This window comes from Pseudonaja textilis, chromosome 4 (genome assembly GCF_049901715.1).
Source record: "Pseudonaja textilis isolate UNSWEBS1 chromosome 4, rPseTex1.2, whole genome shotgun sequence".
Taxonomy (NCBI): Eukaryota; Metazoa; Chordata; class Lepidosauria; order Squamata; family Elapidae; genus Pseudonaja; species Pseudonaja textilis.
The window spans coordinates 3,653,966-3,679,151 of NC_141993.1; the positions used below are offsets into that span (position 1 = coordinate 3,653,966).

Sequence of the window (25,186 nt, forward strand, 5' to 3'; positions counted from 1 at the left end):
TTTTCCAAGCAAGAAACAATTCTCTAATCAAGAACCTACCAAGGAGGTCCCCAAAATGCATTTTCAAAAGGCAACTGGACTTTCTGGTTTTCCTTTGAAGATGAGCTGAAGAAGCTTCTTGGATAAGAAGTGAAATGCCTTAACAACAACAACAACAACAACAACAACAACGCATTTGAAAAAGCACCTTTGGGACAATCCATGACCTGGAGGACTGAGAATCTCCTTAGAAATCTACCAAGGAGAAAACCACACCCCTACCAGGACAAGCGACTGTGTATTGACAGGAAACAAAGTCCACACTCACAAGTCATAATGATGTTACCTAGCTGGGTAATGAAATGTCTGCAAGCAAAGAGCCAAGCTCAGAGAGCATCAACAACTCCACAATTCGGGAAGCTGTGAATGGCCTGGCTATTGTCCAGGTCTTTGGGGGCACTTTTGGATGGAATTTTGCTTTTGTTATATGTTATCTTATAATATATAACATTATTAACACATTATATGTCTGCTTATGGTTTCTTGTGTGTTTTGTTTCTTTCCATTTTACTTTTTTTTTTTTTTTTGGTAAATTTTATTTGAGTTTTCACAAAGAGAAAAAAAAAATACAAATAAAACATCTTTTTTGAAAGCAGCATAATCCCGGGTTACACTTCTTCGTACAGACACAAATTCAGGTTCATGCTCATTTTTATATTCTATTCCATATCTTATTACTATTTTACATTTTCTGCATAGCTTCTCCCCTCTTTTAATTTTCTCAATTTTATTTTAATTATCTCATCTCAGTTCAAATCATTGTATTTATATTTTTGTCTGTCCTGTTTCAATTATCTATTAACTTTTCTCATTAAACAAAATTTCTCCTGTAGTTACTGATTGGAGTATGACGCCTTTATATCTTTTCCCTAAAGTTGTAACATTCAATATAATACATAACTTCCATTCGGATTCTGCTTGGTACATTCTTAAAATACACACTCTATTCTTAAAAAAAGAAAAAAAATTATAAATGTATATAATTAAAACAACATTCCATTCCAATTCAATTCTATCATTAATATTAATATTCATTAAAGTCTTAACATCTTTAACATTACTTTTCAATTAAATATCATACTTCTATGGGAGCAATTGTGAACTTTCCATAATCAATTCCCCCCCTCTTCACTTATATTTTATAAAACATTGATAAAAGTGTTCCCATTCCTTCCTAATTCAATTTTCTCTTTTATTTTGTTTACTTTATTCACAAACATTTCACTAAATTACACTAACTATTTAATCCCTCATTTTAATCATACATTCTTTCCAATTTTCTAAAGTTATTTCTATTACTAATATAACAATACAATCTTATGTACCTATACAGAATCCCTTTTTCAGTTAGATTTTCACCCATTATCTCTAAATAGGTCCTGTTTCTCTATATCTTGCCCAAGTCCTTTGTAACTTCTTTTCCTTTCCTTCTTCCCTCTCTTCTTCTCTCTCCCCTTTTTACCCTCTTGTCTCTCTACCTCTATTTCTCTCTTCTGTATTCCCCTTTTCTGTTGCTTTCCAGTATTATACTTATTTTTTGAATTATTTTTCTTTTCTTTGGTTGTTTTTTTAAGTCTTAAATTCTCCATTCTCTTTCCCTCCTTTCCTTTTTCTTCCCCACATAGAGTTACTTGTTCATTAAAGGTGGCTTCTTCTTTGTCCCAGTCTTCTTGTTTTGCAGTCTTTTCTTGTTGTTTCTCATAGTTCCAAATCTCCATTTCTAAGAATTGAAAGACGAAGCCAAAAGAGCCCTTCCCTTCTTGTGCATCTTTGTACTTTTTAAGTTCCATTTTCAGTTCACCCAGAAGTGGTGCCATTGTATAAATTTTTAAACAACCACTTTTACAATTTAACCCAGTCAGCCAAAACTTTCACTTATCTTCCTCCTGCACTTTCTTTTCCGGTCAAGTTCTTCTTTGTGGTGGCCATTTCTGACCACTGCTGCAACCGCCTTTGGGAAAGGGAGTAATGGCCAGCTGAGGAGGAGAGATGTGACTCTCCTCGACCCTGCTGGCGGTCTCCCCCCTCTTCACCACCTCTATGGGGTGGCTTAGCCCTGAAACCAGCCGGCTTGGGGCACTCCAGCAGCAAGCCCAGACAGAAACTGCACACGATCACAGAATTCTGTCTGTCACCGAAGCCCTTCAAACCAGAAGTCCATTTTACTTTTGAATCATAAGCTGCCCAGAGCCATTAGCCATCAGGTGGCTTCTGAGCTGTTTAAATCATCATCTCCACCATCACCACTTCTGCAACCACTGTCATCTGCCATTCTTCAAATCGTCAGCACATCCCAGGCCATTTCACATGGTCCACTGTGGTGTCTGTTGTGGCTTTCTGTTTGGATCTATTGCTGCTTCTCATTTTCTGTAGTGGTTCCTCACATTGTACATTTAAAACTTACCTTTGAGAACTTGAGGGAAAGCAGATCACGCCAAAGGAGCTTTTTGCTAAAAGGCAACTGGACTTACTTGGTTTTTTCCCTTTAAAAACATTTTGCTTTTCATCCAAGAAGTTTCTTCTGCAAATGTTTTCAAAGAAAAAAAAAACCAAGTCCAGTTGCCTTTTGGAAAAAACACCTTTGGAACAAGCGTGATGATGTAGTGGTTAAAGCATCAGACTAGAAACTGGGAGATCATGAGTTGGAGTCCTGTCTTAGGCATGAAGCCAAGTTGGGCTGGACCAGTCACTTTCTCTCAGCCCTTGGAAGTAGGCAATGGTGAACCACCCTAAAAAACCTGGTCAAGAAAACTTCAGGGAGGGACTTTTCCAGGCAGCCTTTGAGAATTGTATGAACAGAAGAAATATATGTATGATGTAAGCAAGTATATTCCTTGACTTTATGGATAGTTATGGATAGTATCATATCATGCCCCAATCTGGTGAGACAGGCGAATGGACTCAGGACTTAGATCAAATTTCAGAGGAAATCATCCAGCATGCAAGAAGTTCCTAAAATGAAATTAGTTTTTATGCATCTTTCAAAGTCTTTGTTTTTTTTTTACATCACTGGAAAACCCTAAACAAGATTGGCCAGAATCTGCCTACATTTCTCTGGGTGCAGCAAAAAATCTCCCTCCCTCCCTCCCTCCCTCCCTCTCTCTCTCTCTCTAGTTTGGGTGAGTAATTTGGACTGAAAAGGTAACAAATCTGCATGAGACACTATCACAACCTTCAAAAGGAGAAACAGTTGCAAAGCAAAGAGGATATAAGGCATGGCATGCAATCCAAGCAGATCAAAGTGCACAAAAGGCTGTTACCAAGTCGCTCAGAGCTTCCAGGACAATGGAAAAACAGTACAGAGATGCAAAATAACAGGCCACACCGTAGTCTTGGAATAATACACAAAGTTGTACACCCCGCAGAGCTTTGCGTCAAATGTGAGGCTGACCGATGGCTGAATTTCTCATCTCCAGTCTCTGCTTGAGCTCGGATACCAGAGCCGTGTCGGCCGCGAAGAGAGCCCCTGATTTTTTCCTTGCCTGCTTTTTTACCAATTTAGGGCTCAGGGATCCTGAAACGGTGGACAGTGTCCAGGGGGGCTCCTGGACCTTGAAGAGCGGGGCTGGTGGGGGCATCGGCCCAGAAGGCAGTGGGGGTGGCAGCAGAGACGGCACCTGGGAACTGTTGTTGCTGTTCTCGTTCTGCAAGCTGATGGCGTCCTCCTTGACCGCGAATTTCTCTGCCGCCTTGCTGGAGAACTTCTTGAAGCTCAACCACTCCATCCGGACGGTTCGGGGTTGATAGTTCGGTCTCTTTTTGATGATCCGCCGGGCCGGCATGATCCTGGGAGACCTTTTATTGCGCCAGAACATGGCGGTGGAGATGAAGAGGATGGCCATGACCATGACCCCGATGAGGCCCGCCAGGACTCCTATGGCCTTCATTGGATTGTCTTTGGTCTGCAGCAGAAAGGCAGCCATCGGCCCCGTGTGAAACATCTGCAAAAGAACACAAAGGGAAGAGATGACATCCTGCCGACCAGGGTGGAGATTCCACTTTCATTGGTCCCAAACCTGCGGCGGCTAGAATGGACCAACCATATTCCAAACCATCTTGATTTTGGGCACTCAGATTGAAAGATCACGGAGCCTATCAGGAGAATCAATTTGGGGTTCCAACTTGGGCTGGAAAAATGAAAAACAAAATCCAGACAGCTGGGAGGAAAGGAGAAATGTTTATTCCCCAAAGCCAAGATTTGCCCTTAGGGGCAGCTGCCAGAACAAAGGGGGACGGAGACCTTGTTTTATGGGTGGGTGGGGGCTTCCCCTGGGTGTGGAAGTGATGTAAAACTTCCCACCAGCCTAAAGAGAATCCTGGCAGTCTTAGGAGGGCCATTGTATAATGAAGCAATTCAGCCAGGATGAATTGCAGCAATTGACCTTTGCTAGGCAAGGCTGGCAGATTTTGTTAACTGAGAACAGAAATATTCCAGGAAAATTCTAGAGAAGAGCAACCACACCTAGAGTAGTCTGCAAATTAGCCCAAAGAAGCTGGAGTTTAGAGGGGCAGGAGAACGATATTCCACAGAAATTGTTCAAGATCAGTCGATTATATTCCCTTGTACTCTCTGGGGAATTCCCTCACAAACTGGACTCAGACTGAGATAATTTCACATATGGAAGGAATTTCATCCTCTCCAGAGTTCTACACCTCCAGAAAACAAAACCATTTTTTTAGAGCGAGAGTGAAGAGGATTTGCTAAGCATATCGCTGAATTTTCCATATCAATTATTAAACTTTCAGGCTGTCAAATCAATTTTTGGTGGCCTGAAATTGAGCGTCTTCTGTTTCCCTAGTAGTCTTTTACAGACCCTGACAAAAATGAAAAAAAAAGCCACCTTCACACTCAGATAATCCATTTTAGTTGAAGAGGCAGGTTTTTTTTTTCCCCTATGGCAAATATGCTCTACAGCCTCTCAAGGTATCGCATTAAAGACAAACGGATGAAGGGTTTGTCCAGCAATTTAACACGGAGGGTGTTGTGGGGCTCTCTGAATAATTTCTTGGATTTCGGTCTCCGGATGGAGCCTGGATATTTTCCATTTCCGCCCCCTGTACATGGCAGCAGAGACCACCAGAGTTAGAGGGACGGCCTCAAAGTTAGACTTTATCCTTGATTTGGTCTGAAAGCAAAATGCAGGTAGTCCTCGACTTATGGCCACAACTGAGCCCAACATTTCTGTTGCTAAATGAGACATTTACCCCATTTTATGATTTTTCTTGCCACAGTTGTTAAGCCAATCCCAGCTGTTGATCAGCTAGTGACCCAGTTGTTAAGTGAATCCAGCTTCCCTGCTTGACTTTACCTGCTAGGGGGTCGCAAAAGGGGGGAATCCCGTGACCCTTTTGCGACCGTCATAAATGAGAATCAAGAGTGACAAGCATCCAGATCCTGATCACAGGACCCTGGAGAGGCTGCAAAGGTCACACGTGTGAAAAAGGATCATGAGCCACTTTTTCCCCCTGTGCCACTGTAACTTCAAATGGTCCCTAAATGAACTGTTGTAAGTTGAGGATTACCTGTAAGGTGGCTCTGGGAATAAGGAAGGAGCACATTTGCCAATGGGAGAAAGTCTCATCCTTGGAATGAGGAAATAAACAAGGGAAAAATAAACCCTTGTCAACAATAGTGGAGGCAAAGGCGGGAGGTTCCCAGCCCCAGAGATGCCCCCAGTCGCCACGGCCTTTAGTCTCATGTGCCTCTCTTCCCAGTGCTTTTTCCAGTCCCCCCCTGAGCAATTGACCGGGTCAGCATTATTTGCCCCCAACAGTCCAGGTCCTCATTTGACCCACTTCAGAAGGAGGAAAGGCTGAGTCAACCTGGAGCCGGTCAGGATCGAACTCCTGGCAGTGGGCAGAATCAGCCTGCAAGGCTGCATCCCAACCACCGGGGCTCATGCAAATAATGTCTCTAGAACAGCTTCCTCTCTTCTGATAGCAATGCTGCCAAATTCCTCTGGCATAATAAACAAAGGTTTATAACATACTTTCCCTCCATTGAGACTTTACCCAACCCATTAAAAAAGGGGGGAAGTTTTTGATGTTATTGCTAAAAGGGCAGAAAAAGATAAGGTAATGGGCTCACCAGCTCAACCCGTGGATTATAAACAACCAGTGTTTGAGTGGAGGGCATCTTTTATTGCTCATTTATTAAATCCGATTTGCTATCTTGGAAAACTCTGTCAACAGCTCGGTTGTTGACATCAGACCAACCTTGTGTCAACTTACGGATAATAAATAGAATATATAAAAGTGGCATATAGCCCATGGAATGGAAGACAGGAGTGTTCTTGTCATAAATGTCTACAATTTTATACATTTTCTGCTAGGAGGAATGAGAAGGCCATTTCATATAAACCAAGGGTCAGAGAGAGACAGGTGAGCCCTTCCTATGGAATCACTCCAAAATGTTCTCTGTCATTTATCTTTGTTGCTTTGGCTGCTGGGAATGTCAGACTGCAGATATATGAGAGGGATCTTCTTCTGAGGTACCTTCACATTTGCTCTGTCAACAAATTTTTCAGAAAGCAGACAGGTTTTTTTTTTTTAAACCCACCATGGAGAAACTGTGGCCTATTGATTCCATATAGGATGGAATATAACTTAAATCCATTTCAATAGATGCCCTTATATTACCTAGCCTTTTTGGTGCCCATTCGAAATTCTTGTCTGTATTGTAATTATCCTATTTTATCTACATTCATGTGTTGGTTGGTTTATGATTAATACGCTGCTGCTTCAGTTAAAAACAATTATTAAAGATGCAAAATGTAATACTGAATAAATGGAGAGAGAGAAGGGAAACAAACAGAGCAAAGAGAACTAGCTTTAACAATCACTCACTGAATCAGAGTGTAGAAAAAAAATCAGATACAAAATACGTTCATAACTCAAATATTGCTCCTGGAATATGCAATTCCAGTTTTTACTCCAGAGTTAGCGAGGAAAGAGAAGAGTTTAACTGGACCTAAGAGAGGAAACTTATGGTTCTGGTGGCCACAATGTTCTTAAGACTCTTCAGCCAGCCATTTTCAGCCACCTTTCAAACTGCACTGGAAGCAGTTTGGATTTCCTCTGCATATTTCAATGGCTGGCTTAGAGGAAACCAGTCCTTAAGTTACTTTGGGTTTACAACATTTTAGGGTTTTCAAGGCCATGACAGAAGTCCTAATAGGTAGAATGTGTAGTTAGGTGTAGACATGTGAACCAACTGAGACAGAAAGAATGGGGATGGATGGAACCAGAGTTTCATCCTGAGACACTGTCACTCACAGTCTGGTGATGGCATTGTTAGTGTCAAAATAGGAGGGTTAGCCCAGGCACTGCTTTTGTGAACCAACTCAACCTAAGCAAAGGCCTTCCTAGTTAAAGCAATCACTTATCCAGGAAGAGAGGTGATTTCAGGAGTCTCTCCAAAGAAAATCCCCAATTCAAGAGAGTCAAAGGAAGTTGGATCACCTAGCTATGTAGGCTCCTTAGAAGATGTTTATGTCCTGGATGGATTAAATCTCTGTTTATTAGTTTCAGAGCTTCTGTTGTCTTCCTGGAGAGCATTGATAAAGACCAGATGTGTCTTGACCCCATCTTTATGACTGAAATCTCAAACATCTTTCAGATTGTGGTGCTTTGGTCCATGGAGTAGGGTTCTAATCCATGGACCAAAGCAGCATCTTATTTTGCACCAAGGCAAATTCCTTGTGTGTCCAATCACACTTGGTCAATAAAGAACTCTATTATCTATTATTATTTTGGAATGATTTCAGAAAAGGCTGTTAGCTGCCTTGTTCAATAAAATAGAAAGTGTCAAGTGCCAAGGAAACCGGGAGATTCAGGCACTTCAAATGAATATAAAGATTTATTGCAAGCTAAAGCTCTCTACAAAAATCCGACCTACTAACAGTCAAGGGAAATGAGTGGGAATAAAAGGCATTCAAGGTGGGCTGGACTCAGATCTCTTGTGGGCACACAGGGACTCATGACTGATGATGCTTTTGACCCCTCCCATGGGCTCAGCCTACAGAAAGTTTCAATTGGATGATACTGCAAAGCGTTACCCAACTGCTGTTTAATACAATTAGTAGACCCCGCAGTTCTCTGTTGTTTTTCAGCCATTTCCCTTAATTGTCCACTTTTTCCAACTATTTTCTCCTCTTACCTCTTCTCTGATGCCAAGTTTCAGAACAGCTGTGGTGCTAAATGATGGAGACCCTCGATCCTTCGCTTGGATGATCACTGACCAAATGCAATCTTTGTTCTTGGTGATGTTGTGAATGACGTCCAAGGATCGTATGTAAGATTTCAGTTTAATTTCTCCAGAGCTTTGATCAATATCAAACACATCAGCTGGATCAGTCTGCATAATGGCGTAGTCCACAATGTTATTGGGTTCTTCTGCATCTTGATCTATTGCCTGTGTTGGTGGGTTTTCCCCCAGATTGATAAAAAATCATCATTTAATAAATGTTTGTCTATTTTAAAGAAGGCTAGAAAAATTAACTGTATTAACTATTTACTGTATCCCCAATATGGGACCTGGATTTCACACCCATTTTTAGATTATGCATGGAACATAGTATAACATAGATTATGGAGCGGAATCAAATTGTTTTCTGGAAATAAGCTTAACTATTAGAAATTTGAAACCACATTTTCTTTTCAAACATAGCTATCGTATTCCTGCCAATTTTTTCTCTCTCAGTTTGCAAAATTGGACCATGATGACAATGGTGAAGAATCATTACGGTGAAATGGAACCATTCCCTCATTATTTGAGGAAATAGTGGGAGGGGGAGCCTGGAAGGAACCCAAAGCTTTTAAAAAATATTATTTGATTTATATTTCAGAGAGAGAGAGAGAGAGAGAGAGAGAGGAGAGAGAGAGAGAGAGAGAGAGAGAGAGAGAGAGAGAGAGAGAGAAGAAAGAAAGAAAGAGAGAGAAGAAAGAGACGAGAAAGAGACAAGAAAAAGAGAGAGATTTCTCAACTATTTCTTTCTTCACTGTTGAGTTGCAGAACTTTCTCAGTGCTCTGCTGTGTCCTTCACTCCTTTCCAGAAAGGATCTTTTAAAAAACTTTTGGCCTTTTCTTTTCCTTTCTATCTGCATGCTTAGCGTTTTCTGCTTTCATAAGTATTTCCCATTTATTCACCTCTATACGAAAGTACAAACTATCCTTTTAAGTATCTTTAGGAATGCAGTGACCTTGATCTGGGCTCTCACCGATACGACTCATTGAGAAGAATGACTTCCATTCTCATCCACCTAATTCTGTATCTTAAAAGTTAATATTGCCCTTTGGAAATATGATAATATTTAGCTGAGCCACGGAGAGCTTTGGATTCATTTCCAAAAAAGTGCTTTTGAAAGTCACTTCATTTTCCTCCCTCAGGAACATGGAGAAATGGTGATCCTGGGAAAAGATGTAGCTGCTTTCAAGAGTTGCAGAGAAGGGCTACTTTCATGTTGTCATGTTTTCCAAACCACCAGATTCTGGGGAGGAATCCAAAGCGCCACACAGCCCCTATTATTTAGCTTTTAAGATGATGATGATGATGATAATTATTATTATTATTATGAACCATCCCATCTCAGAATGCAACAATATTTTGACCCACCTCAACTTTTACTGGGGATCCAATAATCATGGTTTTTTCCTGAATGTTCTCACTGAACTCTGGAGAGTGATCATTGACATCAAGGACAGTGATGAAGACTTCAGCCAAGCTATGTTTTCCTTCTATGTCTTCTGCCTTCACGAAAAAATGGTATTTAGAGTTGATTTCTGCATCTAGGATGGCCCATGGCTGAGTGTAGATAATCCCAGTAGATGGATGAATCAGAAAGCTGGGGAGGAAACGGGGGAGGATTATGCTGATCCAATGCACAGACAGAGAAGCACCCAGTAGCTCAGAATCACGATTGTCAATATTATTAGAGGCTAGAGATGATCGATTAACCGATTTAGTTGCATATCCCTGGAATCATTTTTCAGCATATTCAAAGCAACATACGATTAATTTTTTTACAGAATCCCCTGTTCAAAGCCTTCAAAACCACCACAATAAATTTATTCTTTCAGATTTGAGACTCATTGAGGTTTTTTAGCAATTGCAAAAGCCATTTTTAAAACGGAAAGACACAGGGCAGCCCAGTTGAAGAGCTCAGTTGACCGACTTGAGGAGGAAAACCATCTATATCTATCTATCTATCTGTCTGTCTGTCTGTCTGTCTGTCTGTCTGTCTGTCTGTCTATCTGTCTATCTGTCTATCTAATCTATCTATCATCTATCATCTGTTAATCTGTCTGTCTATCTATCATCGATGGGATAGTTGATGGGAGGCAACACTGTCATGGAAACTTCCTGTTGAGGAAGTTTTCACACAATGAACCCATCTTGAGTTGAATGTTAAGGAGATTTTTTTCCTTTCTTTCAATACTCCAAATGGAGACCTTGAAAGGGGTAGCAAGAAATACCGAGAACTGCAGCATGAAACACGCACTTCTACAGATTAGAGTATGAAAGGGTGAAGATTATTTCTTACTGATCGTTATCCTCTAGCATTGAAAGCTAGCAGGTTTTGCATTTAATGTCTTTCAAACTATCTCATTGCTGTCTGCTCCACTCTGGAGACTGAAGTTCAGAAAAACTATCAGTCCCTCTTTCATTTTAAATAATAGATTTATAATAGACCTAGATGTAGACATTTGATCTGAGCAGGAGAAGGGAATGAGGAACACTTCTTTGTTCCTTGCCCAAATTAGAATAAGATTGGAAAGAAATAGGAATGCAAATTATCCTACTTGAATATGAGGGGCAAGTTTCTTTCCTCTTGTTACTCCTCACATATGCATTTTCCCTTAAAATATTCTGTTTATATTAAAATTGCATGTATTTATAGGAGGATACATATGCTTGCAAATTGGCACATTATGCTTGCAAACAGGCAAACTTACAGATCTGCTCCCGTTCCGTAAATGGAGTATTTTAATTCACCCCAGAGGCCTGAATCTGGATCAATTGCCTGAGGAAGAAGATAAAATGATTACGATGGGAGTCATATTATACCGTTCTGAAAATTGTTGCCTACTTTGCTGCAGAATGGATCATACTAAAGATTCAATATCAGTTCACATGTAAGTGCATAGCAAGGTATTGAAATGGTTATTTTTTCAGGGGACGAACAATTTTGGGGTAGAAACTTTTCTTTCGGTTGCTTCTTCAACCCAACTGGTTACTATAATTTGCCCTCGGGGAAAGAGGAGGAGTCTGCTGTTATGTATCTGCTTCTTTTTGCAAATTTTGGGGAGATTACCATGCCTCCTAAAATGCAGGAGGTACTGACTGGATCTGATTTGTGTCTATGTCCATTGAGTTAGAGGTGACAATAAATAGAACAAAGGACGGCACTTTTGAAGAGAGTGATGACAAATAGCTACACTAGGTTGGAACACAGAATGCAAAATGATAGGATAGGAAGGCACCTTGGAGGCCTTCTAATCCAACTCCCTGCTCAATCAGGAGACCCTAGACCAGTGGACCCCAACCTTTTTTGTGCCACGGCCCAGTACCGGCATCACAAAATCATCCGCGGCCCAGTACTGGCATCAGCACGCATGGCAAGGCGAGCCAAGCGACTGGCCAGCCAGCCGTCCCCTGGCTTCTCCCCGCCACCTTCAACTCCTCCTTTGTACCTGTGTTGGTGGGCTTCGCGACGGCTTCGGGACGGTCGCTCGGCTCACCTTGCCACGCATGCTGAAAGAATCCTCGCACCTTAGTTTTGTTCGAAGCCGCCCCCCCCCCTCGATGAAACTAAGGCGCGAGGATTCTTTCAGCACCCAAACGCCGCTTTTTACCCGGAAAAGCTCACCGGAAGCACTTTTTCATCAAAACAAGATGGCGGCACCCAACAAACCGCCGGCCCAGTAGAAATTGTTCCACGGACCGGTACTGGTCCATGGACCGATGGTTGGGGACCCCTGCCCTAGACCATTCCAGACAAGTGGCTGTCCGATCTCTTCTTAAAAACCTCCAGTGATGAAGCCCCTCCAATTTCTGAAGGCAAGCCTTTCCCCTGGTTGATTGTCCTCATTGTGAGGAAATTGCTCCTTAGTTCCAGGTTGCTTCTCTCTTTAATAATCTTCCATCCATTCTTTCTTGTCCTGCCTTCAGGAGAAAAGGTGGACTGCTTGTTCTCCATGACAGCCCCTCAAATACTGGAGGACTGCTTTCATGTCATCCTTCGTCCTTCCCTTTGTTAGTCTAGACACACCCAATTCCTTCAATTGTGCACCATATGGTTTGGTCTCCAGGCCCCTTATCCTCTTTATTGCTCTGCTCTGCATGTTTTCTAGGGTCTTAACATTTATTTTGTATCGTGTATTAATAGGTTGACCGTTAAGGAAGGTGTAAGGCTTTTAAAGAATGAAGGATACGTACAGTTACAGCAACTACGTTGGAACCCCCGGGAGAATTCTCCGGGATCTTGGCGATGTAGTAATCAGATGAAAATTTGGGGATATTATCATTTGTGTCCAAGAGATGAATCACAATATCAGCCGTTGAACTAAATTTCTCAGGTGTGTTCACTTCTACTGCAAGGAGCTAAGGCAGTAAACAGAGGAGTAAGAATTTACTCTTTTAAAACATAATGGGTTAACATTGGTGTTCAAACAGTTATAGGGCAAAGCCATCATCTGTTGCCATGCATTATATGTGGCTACCTGGCCATGAATTACCCTGATATTCTCTAAGGGTATTAGAAATACAAGGTCCCACCATTTCAAACAGAGTTATCTACATTTTGCGTGTAAAATTTAATATGTGGATCTGGTCTGTGAGCATTTCACTTTCAGAATCTTTCAAGTATTTAATCTTTATTTTTCCTGATGTTCTTCTCCAAAGATTTGAAGTTCTGAACTCAAGGGAGTCCCTAAAGTGCTTTCCCAAAAGGCAACTGGATTTGGAATTGAAGACGATTCTTAGATGAGAAATGAAATGTTTTCAAGAGAAACACCCAAGAAAATCCAGCTGCCTTTTGGAAAAGCCCCTTTGAGACAACTGTGACCTGGATGAACTCAGAAGAGCAAAATCAGAGCCCGACCATCCTTTTTAATTCACGCTTTTAAAAAAAGTAAATTCAAGCTTAAAAGTAAGTAAAAGCCATCACAATACCTTGAAGATTAAGTCCTGGAACTTTTCATAATCAATGGCAGCAGAATTCTCCACTATTATTGTGACTTGGGCTTCGTTTAGGACCGTCTGAGGGACAACGCGGAAAATTCCACTGGGCCCAACAAGGTGGAGGTTAAATTTAGCATTTGCTCCCTGCAAAGAAAAGGTGCGAAAAGAATTTGGCTCTGTTTATGGTGATGCGAAACAGCATTGCTCCACATCTCAGGCCGGCTGTGTCCATAAACAAGGTCTTCTCTCTTTATGCTTCATTCTCACATGCAACGGCCACCTCACCCAAATTTCTTTCCCTCAGGATTCCTGTACGATCCCAGGAAATAATGCAGCTACTTTAAAGTGACACAGTGGGGTCCTTGCTGTTCTCCGAGTTAAGCTTAATGGTAACAATCATCAATGTTAGCAAGGAGTGGGATTTGCCGAGTGGAGGAGGAGGAGGAGAATAAAAAAGAAAGAAAGAAAGAAAGAAAGAAAGAAAGAAAGAAAGAAAGAAAGAAAGAAAGAAAGAAAGAAAGAAAGAAAGAAAGAAGAGAGTAGGGACTCTTTGACGCTCTTTGAGCTTGGTGCTTTTCTTGCAGACATTTCATTACCAAAGTAGTAACATCATCAGTGCTAGATGCATCATCAGTGCTAAAGTGACACGGTCAAGTGCTAAATAACTTTTCCACACTCTGAAGCACCTTTTCAAGACTGAACCGAAAGCACTGTGCCAGCTTCTTGTTTTATAGGGTGCAGGATGAGTCTACCCCCGGCAGATCAACAATAAACAAATCAGGCCAAAATGCACCAAGAATAATGATGTTTTGCAGTCTCCGCTTCAGGATGCGGTTCTATCTGCATTGGGCTGCTTTTTGTCATAGGAGCACCAACAGTTTATTTATTATGCATTTATTTCTTGATCAAATTTACCAGCCACCTCTTACCTCAGGGTGACTCTGGGCGCCTTACAATAACAGTTGTGAAATTATGTCCCAAACGTTGTTATTTTTCATTTCAGGAAGGACCCTGGGTTTTCTATTATTTAGTTATCACATTTCTCTAGCTGTCCATCTCATGAGGGTGACACTCTGAGCGAAGCACAGTGAAATAACGGGGACTAAAGATAGCCAGTTGGTGTAGTGGTTAAAGGAAGGACATTGAAGATGGCTGGGCGACTTTGGGCCTGTCCCTCTCTCTCAGCCCAACCCACCACAGGGTTGTTATGTGAGAAAAATGAGGAGACATACGTTGAATTATTTTGAGTGGCCCAAAATAAAGAGAGAATATAAATCTACTAAAAAAAAAAATAGAGTCACATTGGGCCAACACTTAATTATGAACTCTTTTCCATAGACTAGATCTGATTTTCAATCATTGCAAATAGTACGTGTAGATTAAGTAAGCAAATTTGAGGTTTTTCTTCTTGGGCTAGTTCAGGTTAAAGCTACTCTTGAAGGTTGCCATAGCAACCCTTATCACCTTTTCTTGGAGGGGGGAAGCTGCAGAGCACTGGGAGGTCTTCAGTAAATGATTATGCAAATGAACCCCATTGCTCTGCTTAAAAGGAAGCAGTGCTTACCCAAGCTAGGATTATTTTTCAAAGTCACAATCTGGGATGGCTTACTTGCAGAAGGATTTGGGCAAGAAAATGAAAAAAGGAACCAGTGCACAGTGCATATATTTCACCAAGCAATGGAGCAAATCAGTGCTACTGCTGTCAAAAGAGGGCAATCTCCACCCTAAGAAAGGCCACAAGGCTTACTGGACACTGTCAAGTCCAGTATTTGTTTTCAAAATGTGGGCCTGGAAAACACAGAAGTCTATAGGAAGCTCAAATCTCCTCCCCAGTTGCACAACAACATCCTGATGGAATAGGGAGTCAACCTCTTCTCCAAAGCCCTGGAAGGCAGGACAAGAAGCAACGGATGGAAAATAATCCGGGAGAGAAACAACCTTGAACTAAGGAGAAAGTTATTGATAGTGAGAACAATTCAGCAGTGGAGCGAGTTGCCTCCAGAGGCTGTGGCTGCTCCATCACTGGAGGTTTTCATGAGGAGCCTGGACAGCCACTTGTCTGGAATAGTGTGGGGTTTCCTGCTGGAGCAGGGGGTTGGACTAGAAGACCTCCAAGGTCATTTCCAACTCTGTTATGCTGTTATTCCATCCTGTAGCCTGTGACGCTGCCATGCAAACACGCCAGGGGTGGAGCTTATACAGTGACATCATATTGTGTATTTAGTAACCTGATTCTCATCCCATGGAAGGTCGTGCTTGGAAAGCAAGCCATGGCCTTAAACAGTGGTTTATTTGTAATGATATCTTTTTTTTTTCCAAGTTGGATTTTTTTTTTCAACATGCTCTACAATTGCTAAAATGGTGTTGATGATTTCAGATTCTGCATGCCTGATTGCCTGTTTATTTAACTGATTTTCTTGTGCTTTTGGACCCAGATAGCATGTTAGGACTGTGTGATGCATTATGTTCACATGCTTACAAGAGATGGGATCCTTTGGCTTTGCTAAACAGGCTTTAGCATGTGGCAAGTTGTGTGAACCAGTCCTGGTACCAGGAGGAGGAAGAAAGATGTCGGACGCCTCACTGACCTGATCTGAATCATTGACCGTAATCTTGAGGCCCCTCAAGGTTTCGCCTTCCAGTGGGTGCTCATAGAGGGTCACCTCAAATTGGTTCTGTGGCCCACTTTCTCCGTAGAAGGTGGGTGGGTGATTATTAAGGTCTACCACTCTGATGATGACTGTGGTGGACGTGTGAGCAGTCTCATTGTCTTCTGAACCAATTTCGGAAGCCTACGGCAGACAGGAAAGAGAGAAAGGGTGAGGAATCCTGCTTACTCCCCTGGCCCTTGTAGCCTTGTGTTGCTCTGTGGAGGCTGTTCCTTCTGCAACACTTCCATGACTTAGAAACAATAGAAATTTATTTGGGAAGCCAAGCACAAAATGGTGCTGGGCAGCAGTTAGAATCCACATTGAGATTAAAGGTATCATTTTTGCAATGGTGCCATAACATGTGTGAGATTGGATAGTGAGGCAGGCGGCATATACATTTAATAAATATATAAAGGTTGTTTTTTGCCCCCTGCAGATGCCATGATGAAACCAGATAAATTTGGAAGAGAGCAGATTAATTACGCAACAAACATATGAAGATGTATGTATGTATGTATGTATGTAATGTGTGTGTGTGTGTGTGTGTGTGTGTGTGTATGTTTTCTGAGGTTCTCGCGGGTATTTGTATGTGGATCTTTGGTTGTTCGGGTTTTCTCCCGCGTAAGATTCGAAGTATCTAGGCAACGTTTCGATGAAGTCTCATTCATCATCTTCAGGCTTCTGTCTTCGGCTCTGTGCTTCTCAGAGTGCGATATATTTTATATATAAAATGTTCAAACAAGTGATAAGATGAAACAGTTATTTACTAAAACCTTTAGTGTAATGAGATTTTCTGCTTTTGGTTAATCCCCGCCCCTAAAAATAATTATTAAATTTTAAGCCAGAAAGATGAAAGCTACAGAGCATAATAATTAAGAAAGTGAGGTGGGAGGGAGGGAGAGAGAGGGGGGGGAGGGAGAGGGGGGGAGGGAAGAAAGAAAGAAAGATAGAAAGAAAGGAAGGAAGGAAGGAAGGAAGGAAAGAAAGAAAGAAAGAAAGAAAGAAAGAAAGAAAGAAAGAAAGAAAGGTATAGAAAAAGAAGAGAGGGAGAGAAGGAAGGAATGAGGGAAGGAAGCCAAAAATGCAGAAAAAATAAATAAGAAATGACTTCCAGTCTTCTTTAACATTGTAAGTAGAAATTTAATTTGACCTCTTACGGTTAGAAGATAACTTTCATTTTTCTCTCATCTACTATTTTTTCTAATAATCAAACCATCATTATTTTCTGTTTCACACACAAAATCTCTTTCATGTTATTTCCTCTTCTTTTGACTCAAAACCACACACACCGTTTAAGTTGAAAGCTGCAAAATAGATATCTCATTACCTCAACATGTCTCTGACTACGCATTCCCTTAGAACTGGGGTCTTGAAAATAGGGATTTTTTTTTTTTTTACTTGTCCTGGAGTGATTTCATCATCATTAACATGCTGTGTGACTTTCTTTTTAGGCTTGTGCTGTTTCCTAAAACCTAGCTGTAACACTTTCCTGACCTACTTTAGAGGCACGTGAACAAATTTATCCATTTATTCCATAATTTCTGGGGTCATGATTAAATAAGATCAGGGTTTTGTTGTGCCAATTATCTTTTTGGTAGATGCAGTGCGGACTGATGTTCTTGATGTTTCAGTTCTCTGGGGAAAAGTGTGTGCTATCTTTGCAGATGTTGAAATTCTGCACAGTATAAATCCATCACAATCATGGCAAGACCATAGGTTTATGGTGAGAAAGTAAGACAAAGTACCTGGACTTTCAGTTCATATACTTCTTTCTTCAGTTTAGTTGGGCTTTTAACAACAGAAATAGCTCCTGTTGCGTTATTTATTTCAAATGAACCTTCACTTCCTGTGAAGAACAGAGATATGCAAGGTTAGCCCTGTGGAAATTTTAGCTTTCTAGAAAGAAGAGTCACTCAATCCTGTTGTTATGAGACAATTAGTTGAGTACAGCAGCTAATGACTTTGGATGGGGGTCATACCACAGAACAGTGAAGTTACAAGGCCTTCCTATTTGGAGAATTGGAAGGGATCTCAGAAGTTATCTAATGTCTAGGGTTATTGTGAGGAAATGGACATGCCTTCCAATCCTTATTCTTCCAAAAACATATTTTTCTGTTCAATGTCTTTCTGGATAAAGCAGAAGAAATGTGTATATTTAAAATATACATTTTAAATTTCAGTAAGCTGAAAGGAAGAGATTTCAGGACCCTGGAGAGCGATAAGCAAAACCATCTCTAAAAACCCAATTTAGGATAGAGGTACCTTTTCTCAAACGCAAGTGAGGGTATGAATAATAATCTCTCTCTCTCTCTCTCTCTCTCTCTCTCTCTCTCTCTCTCTCTCTCTCTCTCTCTCTCCCTCCCTCCCTCCCTCTCTTTCTCTCTCTCCTACAGATTGCAATTTATTTCAGTCTTGCACGGTGCCATTACTTTTAGAACAACATCTAATAGAAATGTGTCTAGAATCAAGATTTAGTCTTGAGTTTAGAACACCCAGAAATTTGTTGTAGGAGTCTGTTTACAAACTTCTGTTGGTCCAGATTAATTAAATGGGTCTCTCTGTCTCTGTCTCTCTCAGAGCTTCTGTTGGGATGGGAGAGATAGACCTGGCCCTAAATCAGCAGTGGGCAGTGGCTTTTGCTCAGAAGGGGAAATCAAGAAATTTTCTTATTCCTCCCAGAAAAAGGACCAAAAAAGAGCTGGAAGAGTCCTTGGAGGTCTTCGAATCCAACCCTTTGCTCAAGCAGGAGACCCTACACATTTTAGACAAATGGATGTCCAATCTTTTTCTAAACACCTGCAGCATTGGAGCACCCACAACTTCTTGAGGCAAATTGTTCCACTGGTTGATTGTTCTCATTATCATGAATTTTCTCCTTAGTTCCAGGTTGCTTCTCCCCTTGATTTGCTTTCCATCCATTGCTTCTTCTCCTGCCTTCAGGTGCTTTGGAGAATAGGATGACCTTCCCCCTCTTCTTTGTGGCAGCCCCTCAAATATTGGAAGACTGCAGTCATGTCACCCCCTAGTCCTTCTTTCCGTTAAACTAGACATAGTTATTTTTAACATTCTGACACAAGAATGCCAAATTGGTAGTCGGGAGGTGATGTAGCATCAACTACAGGATAGAAAATGTGCCAATGTGTTTGGAGGAGAATTGGGATGTGTATTTTTGTGCCTAGCAGTGTCCCCAAAGAATCAGCAGTCTGGTGGGCAGAGGATGAATTTACTATTTTGGGAAAATAGAAACAGTGAGGAGACAAAATAAGCTTGACTGATTCACACGCAGGAAGAGCTGTGATTTTTCCATACCCACCACTGGCCCATTTGGGGCTGGAGTTGGGGAGTGGTTGTAGTGTTGATGATGTTAAGCACAGTTTGACATTTTTCTAGTGCATCATGCTTAAAAAGGTGAGACACTGCAGCACCTGTGGTTTTCAGGAACTGGGCCATTCAGTGGCAAGCTTTCCAAGGGCTGCAGTCCCTTGAAATGTGGGAATCAGAGATATTCCTAGCATTGAAGATCCTCCTGAACAATAGCAACAGAAGTCTAAAAGAGAAGAATTTGTGTATAAAATTGCCCTGGATCTCTCTATAAGCCCACTCTAAGGATCTACGCCCCACCTTGGAATGCCAAATTATTGGCTATGTGAAGCATAAGCTGATTAAAAAGAGAGAACATTTTTAATTAGCAGATGTATAATTATACCTCCCAGCCACGAGAACATGTCTCATGAAGATAAGTGAGAAGATTTCACTTTCACAAGTTTCATTTCCTATGCACATTTCTGGAGTGGGGAGGGGAAGCACACACTCTGTCACACACTTTTCGCAACAACTTGAAATCATCCTTATGTCAAGTATGAATGTCTTCTAATTCCCCCCCAAACCAACCAACCTGTGAAGGGATATGAGTCAGAAAGTTAACCCCCCTCATGACAACAACAACAACTGCTTTTTCTTAAAAGTGGTTTGATTTTTTTCCAGGCTGATGGCTGAGTTTGTGATTCAACAAGAAGCATATAAAGCAACACAACACACCAATGCAGGGGATTTGGTGAATCGGATGAGGTCAAATATTGGGCAAGTGCAAATCGGCAATGTGTACAAAAACATTTTCAGAATATTTTACAGCAGTTTCCCTGGGAAATCATTCTGATAGGTATTGTCAAGGTTTTCTCTCTTCCTTCCTCTGACTACCTCAGTTATGTCTTCCCAGTTACACCAACCACTTACCATTCACAATGCTGTAATAGATGTCATTAGGTTTTCCCCTGTCTCCGTCAATGGCAACCACAGTAATAACTTCCGATCCCTAGGGAGAAAAAGGAAGGGAAACTCTGTATCAAGAGGCCTAACTGTCAGGATCTTCATCCTCAGCCTGGCACCTTGTTGCCATCCTGCCAATCAAAGGGGAAGTGGGGGGGGGGAATTTGGGGCAATCCACACCTGAGAAGCTACTTGTGGGAAATGGGGAGGGAGAGCTGACCTGGGAAGATGACCACAGCTGATCGTACCAGGTAAGACCAGAGCTGTTTATTCTGAGGAGGTGGGATGGGGCATCACAGGGGAGGGGAAACTTGCAATTTTTTGGAAGGAGACTAGACTAGAATTCTTTATTGGCCAAGTGTGATTGGACACGCAAGGAATTTGGTGCATAAACTCTCAGTGTACATATACAACCAACAAAATGATAAGTCATATATCATAAATCACAAAGTACAATCATAATCATAAGATACAAACAGCAAGTGATAAATTATAAGATACCAATAGGAGAAGGTAGTAGGGAAGATGAGAAGGATGATAGCAATGTAGCAGCATCCTGAAGGGAGTAGTTGAAACAGTTTATGTCCAGGATATGAGGGTTCTATAGATATTTTCTCATCCTTCTTTCTGGCTCATATAGAATTTGGGTCCTCAGTGGAAGGTAGGCTGGTTGCAATTGTGTTTTCTGCAGCTCTAACTATTCTTTGGAATCTGGGTCTGTCTTATTTGGTTGCTGTGCCAAACCAGACAATTACAGAGGAAAAATGACAGACTCAATAATTCCTCTGTAGAATTGTCTCAAAAGATCCTTGGGCAGTCTGAGTGTTTTGAGTTGTATTGTATTGAAACCCAAAGATCAATGTACTGATATTTGGGGTTCAAGATGGCTATCAATATTTCTGTATGTTCTAAATATGTCTAGGCTACTTTTAACCCAGTTGAAATGTTAGCTTTCAATGTTCAATCCAACATGGGATCATCAGTTGCTACATGAGATGGAACTCCAGTTGAGACATCTGAAGGTCCAGGATCATGTAGAAGTGTCTGTGTGGACATAAAACATCTCCACTGCTTTGTCTTGAAGACCTAGGCATGAAATCCTGCAAATCTTAAATTTCCTGAAATGCTTAGGCAACTGAAGTACTTTTCTATTTGTCTAAAAAGAAACCCGGAGGGCGTCTGGTGCCTCCTTGCCTGATTATGTTTTAATCTGGAAACTATCCAAATACTGAATTGAAAATTGGAGATGGTTCAGTCCTTCTGCCTAGGCTGGGTAAACATGTTCTTCAAGAAAGAACAGATCAACACTGGAAAGGGTGTGCTTTTGTTTTCTAAATAGTCAACCCTTGATTCTCATATGTTCAGCCTGCATCTGATTAATTGCTCTTCATTACACACATGATGATGGCTTCTGTGTTTCTGAACTATGTGACAAGAAAACATGACCGTCTATCTTGCTTGTCCTGGAGATATCAGCACCTCGGTATTCACATCTTATCAATAGATAATAAAAATATTTTTCCTCAGAGATCATTAATGCTTAATTGCATTGTTTTCTTCAGTGGTTTCCGTTTCAAAGTCCCCTATTTCGTTATTAGGGTGTTTCCAGATCACTGGTTAATAGTTATATTAAGTTAATTATTATCTTGCCACATTTTATTGCCATAGATTACAAAGTGGAAGAAAGACACCTCCAGTATTCCCAGAAATTTGCCATCTGATTGGCAAAACTATCGTAATATGTACAGTAAAATATGGTGCCACAAAATAGAAATGACTGCAACACAAGATAAGAAAAAGTAGGAAGAGGAATCGGCTATAAATAAAAGTTGGGTGGCAAACTCCAAAGCCATTTCACACACTGGCCTGGACTCTTGGCTGATTCTAAATCCATTTGTAGTCTTGCAAATTAAAACAGGATTAACCAAAATCTCATAGGCAGCAATAAGTTGGACTTGGCTGTCTGCTGAGACTAAATCCTGCAATTGGACGGGGCTATTCATTCTCTTTTCCAGTTTTGCAGATTGTAGTAGCATGGAGGAATGTGCTTGGAAGTAAAAATAAAATTACATTCTGGGCTCAATTAGATCATGTCCATGTCTATTTCATGTATGAGAGCATTGTGAATTCATTGCAGAAAGAGGAAATTTTTAAAATATCATTTTTATCCTCTCCCTTCTGTTTCTATTGTCTATCTCAGAGTTTTTTTCAAACTTGGCAAGTTTAAGACTTTACTTCCCAGAATTCCCCAGCAGCATTAAAACCTTAGTAAGACCACACTTGGAATATTGCAGGCAGCTTTGGTCACCACACTACAGTTTAGAAAAGTGTTGAGGCTTTGCATAGAGTGCAGAGAAGAGCAACTTATAGTATATCTTCATAAAGCCTTAGTAAGGCCACGTCCGCAATACTCCACCCAGTTTTGGTCACCACATTACAAAAAAGATGTTGAGACTTTGGAATAAGTACAGAGAAGAACAACTAAGATGATTAAAGGCGTGGAGACTAAAATGGACGAAGAACAGTTGCAGGAACTGGGTATGGCCAGTCTAGAGAAAAGAAGGACTAGGGGAGACATGATAGCAGTCTTCCAATATTTGAGGGGCTGACCCAAAGAAGGGGGGGGACAACTTATTCTTTAAAGCATCAGAAGACAAGACAAGAACCAGTGGATGGGAACTAATCAAGGAGAGAAGCAACCTAGAACTAAGGAGACACTTCTTAACAGTAAGGACAGTTAACCGGTGGAACCGCTGCCCTCCAGAAGTTGTAGGGACTTCATCACTGGAGCCTTTTAAGAAGAGACTGGACAGTCACTTGTCTGGAATGGTCTCTAGGGTCTCCTGCCTGAGCAAGGGGTTGGACTAGAAGACCTCCAAGGTCCCTTCCAACTCTTGTTATTCTGTATCCTGTATGCTTATTTCTTTTTCAGGCTGGTGACAACCATGGGTTATATAATAGCTTCCCCAAGTTTCTCTTCGATGTTTCTTTCATATCAAGGTCATTTCTAATTTGCAGTACGATGGCTCACTGATTTTCAACCTCCTGTCCTAGCAGAATCTACCTGTGCTCTTCTGCTGTTTCTAAAGTTCTGCTGAAGCAGCCGGCTAAAAGGAGTTGGGGGGAGAAAGGGACACCAGCAGGTATTGCAGGGTCGTTCTCTAAATATAGACCTCTTTACATCTCAGCCATTTTGTTTTGAGAAACAAATTGCAGAATCCATACTGACAGAGGAGAATTATCTGTAGCTCAGGGTTGAACTGTGGGATCCTTTTCACCCTCTGAGCTTGGTGGTTTTCTTGCAGCCATTTCATTACCAAACTAGGTAACATCATCAGTGCTCAAGGTTTACTCTCTGTTTATGTACAAGTGGTTTGCCCTGTCAGTGTCGGTGGGAGTAGTCTTGGCAATTCCTTGATTAGGCTGCTGTTTACTGTTAGCTTGTTTGTCTCAACTGACAGATCTTTGTTTCTCCTACCTCACTTCCTTCGAGCATTGATGATGTTACCTACTTTGGTAATGAAACTTCTGCAAGAAAACAACCAAGCTCAGAGAGCACCAAGGACCCCTCGGAATCCATACTGTCTTGGGTGGGGTAAACAGGATCCCCTCAATACTCACCACCAGTGTGTCCTCATACACATACCCATAGTAGGGTGTGCCCACAAAAATTGGTGGTGTGTCTTGAATATCCTCAACATTGATTGTGATGGTAGTTGTGGCTGAAAACACCTTGTGATTCCCACGAAGCTTTCCACCACCATCCTGGGAGGCAAAAAGAATTCCAAGATTGTTATAAACCACTGGATCAACCCAAAATTGATGTAGAATCAATAGGTTATGCTCATACAAACAGCACCAACCATCCCTTTCTCTTCGCTTAGTCTCAAATGCTCCTTGGAAAAATCAGATCTTTAGGAACTTCTCAAATATCAGCAGGGATCACGCTGGTGTCCAGATGTAAGAAAGGGGCTCTTGCAGAAGATGTTGGTCACTGAATCCCTTCCCCCAAAAACTGAATAGACCATCTATGTTGCCATCAGAAATCTACAAGTTTAAGGCAACTTTTCTCAAGCTGGTGTCCTTTGACTGACATGTCTAGATCAGGCAGTTCATGGAAGTTCAAGGATGAAAAAGATCCAGAATCACCAGTTTATCAATAGAAATTGTACTGTTTCCCATGATCTGCAGATCTGGTTTATATCATTATGCATTTGGCCCTTTGAGGAATATATTTTACCTTAGCTACTGCAGTCACGAAAAAGGTTCTTGCTTTTTCATAGTCAAGGTTGATCCCTGTTTTGATGCGAAGGACGCCACTATGACGATCTATGGTAAATTTATTCATATGGATATTCTGGAAGAAAGAAACATGGGAAAGAAAGAAGGAAAGAAGGAAAGAAAGAAGGAAGGAAGGGAGAAAGAGAGAGAGAAAGAAAGAAAGACAATGTTGCACTGGCTATAGTCAACTGGTTTTGCATAGAAGGAACCAGTGATGTCTCCTTTTGAAGTTGAGGGACTCTGCCCTTTTTCAAGGTAAGACTCTCTCAAGTTGAACTTGACTTTCAAGGACATCATTAACACAGTCATTTTGGGCAGCCAAAGAGAAAGAATTTGGCAATGCCCTCTGGGATGAAGCCTTGACCATTTCTACCCTGCCAATCTTCTATTTAGCAAAAACAGGAACACAAATCCCCAGATCAGGAAGTGGGTCATGTCCCATCGTTCTTTCACTGCTCTCTACTACATCAGATGCAAGGCAGGTTATTTTATTCTTCAGGAGAGAGGAAATGAAATTTTATGGCAATTGAGAGTTCAAGGGCGCTTTTTAAGCTGCAGAGAGATCCTTCTATTTATGAAACTGACTGAATGCCCCAAAGGTGGTGCTTTTTCAAAAGGCAACTGGACTTCCTTTGTTTTTCCGCAGACTTTTTGCTTCTCATCCAAGAACAGGGGTGGGGGGCAACTATGGCCCTTTTATGAATTATGGATGCAACTCCCAGAATTCCTGAGCAAGCCATGCTAGCTCAGGAATTTTGGGAGTTGAAG

The 25,186-nt window shown here is 41.3% G+C and overlaps 1 protein-coding gene across 3 annotated transcripts in view; it reads right to left on the reverse strand.

The window, feature by feature from the left end:
• Nucleotides 1–2,396: 2,396 nt before the first annotated feature.
• Nucleotides 2,397–25,186, reverse strand: part of CDHR1 (cadherin related family member 1) — a 35,373-nt gene continuing 12,583 nt past the window's right edge. For all 3 annotated transcript variants that reach the window (XM_087932149.1, XM_026714555.2, XM_087932148.1), the window contains 11 exons: nucleotides 24,378–24,494; nucleotides 23,759–23,902; nucleotides 20,105–20,183; nucleotides 17,617–17,717; nucleotides 15,809–16,012; nucleotides 13,212–13,364; nucleotides 12,477–12,641; nucleotides 10,994–11,061; nucleotides 9,654–9,882; nucleotides 8,198–8,452; nucleotides 2,397–3,980 (listed from right to left, as the gene is read on the reverse strand). In XM_087932149.1, coding sequence (XP_087788275.1) covers nucleotides 3,414–3,980; nucleotides 8,198–8,452; nucleotides 9,654–9,882; nucleotides 10,994–11,061; nucleotides 12,477–12,641; nucleotides 13,212–13,364; nucleotides 15,809–16,012; nucleotides 17,617–17,717; nucleotides 20,105–20,183; nucleotides 23,759–23,902; nucleotides 24,378–24,494 — 2,082 coding nt within the window. In that variant the 3' untranslated portion in view covers nucleotides 2,397–3,413. The remainder of the gene's footprint in view (nucleotides 3,981–8,197; nucleotides 8,453–9,653; nucleotides 9,883–10,993; nucleotides 11,062–12,476; nucleotides 12,642–13,211; nucleotides 13,365–15,808; nucleotides 16,013–17,616; nucleotides 17,718–20,104; nucleotides 20,184–23,758; nucleotides 23,903–24,377; nucleotides 24,495–25,186) is intronic.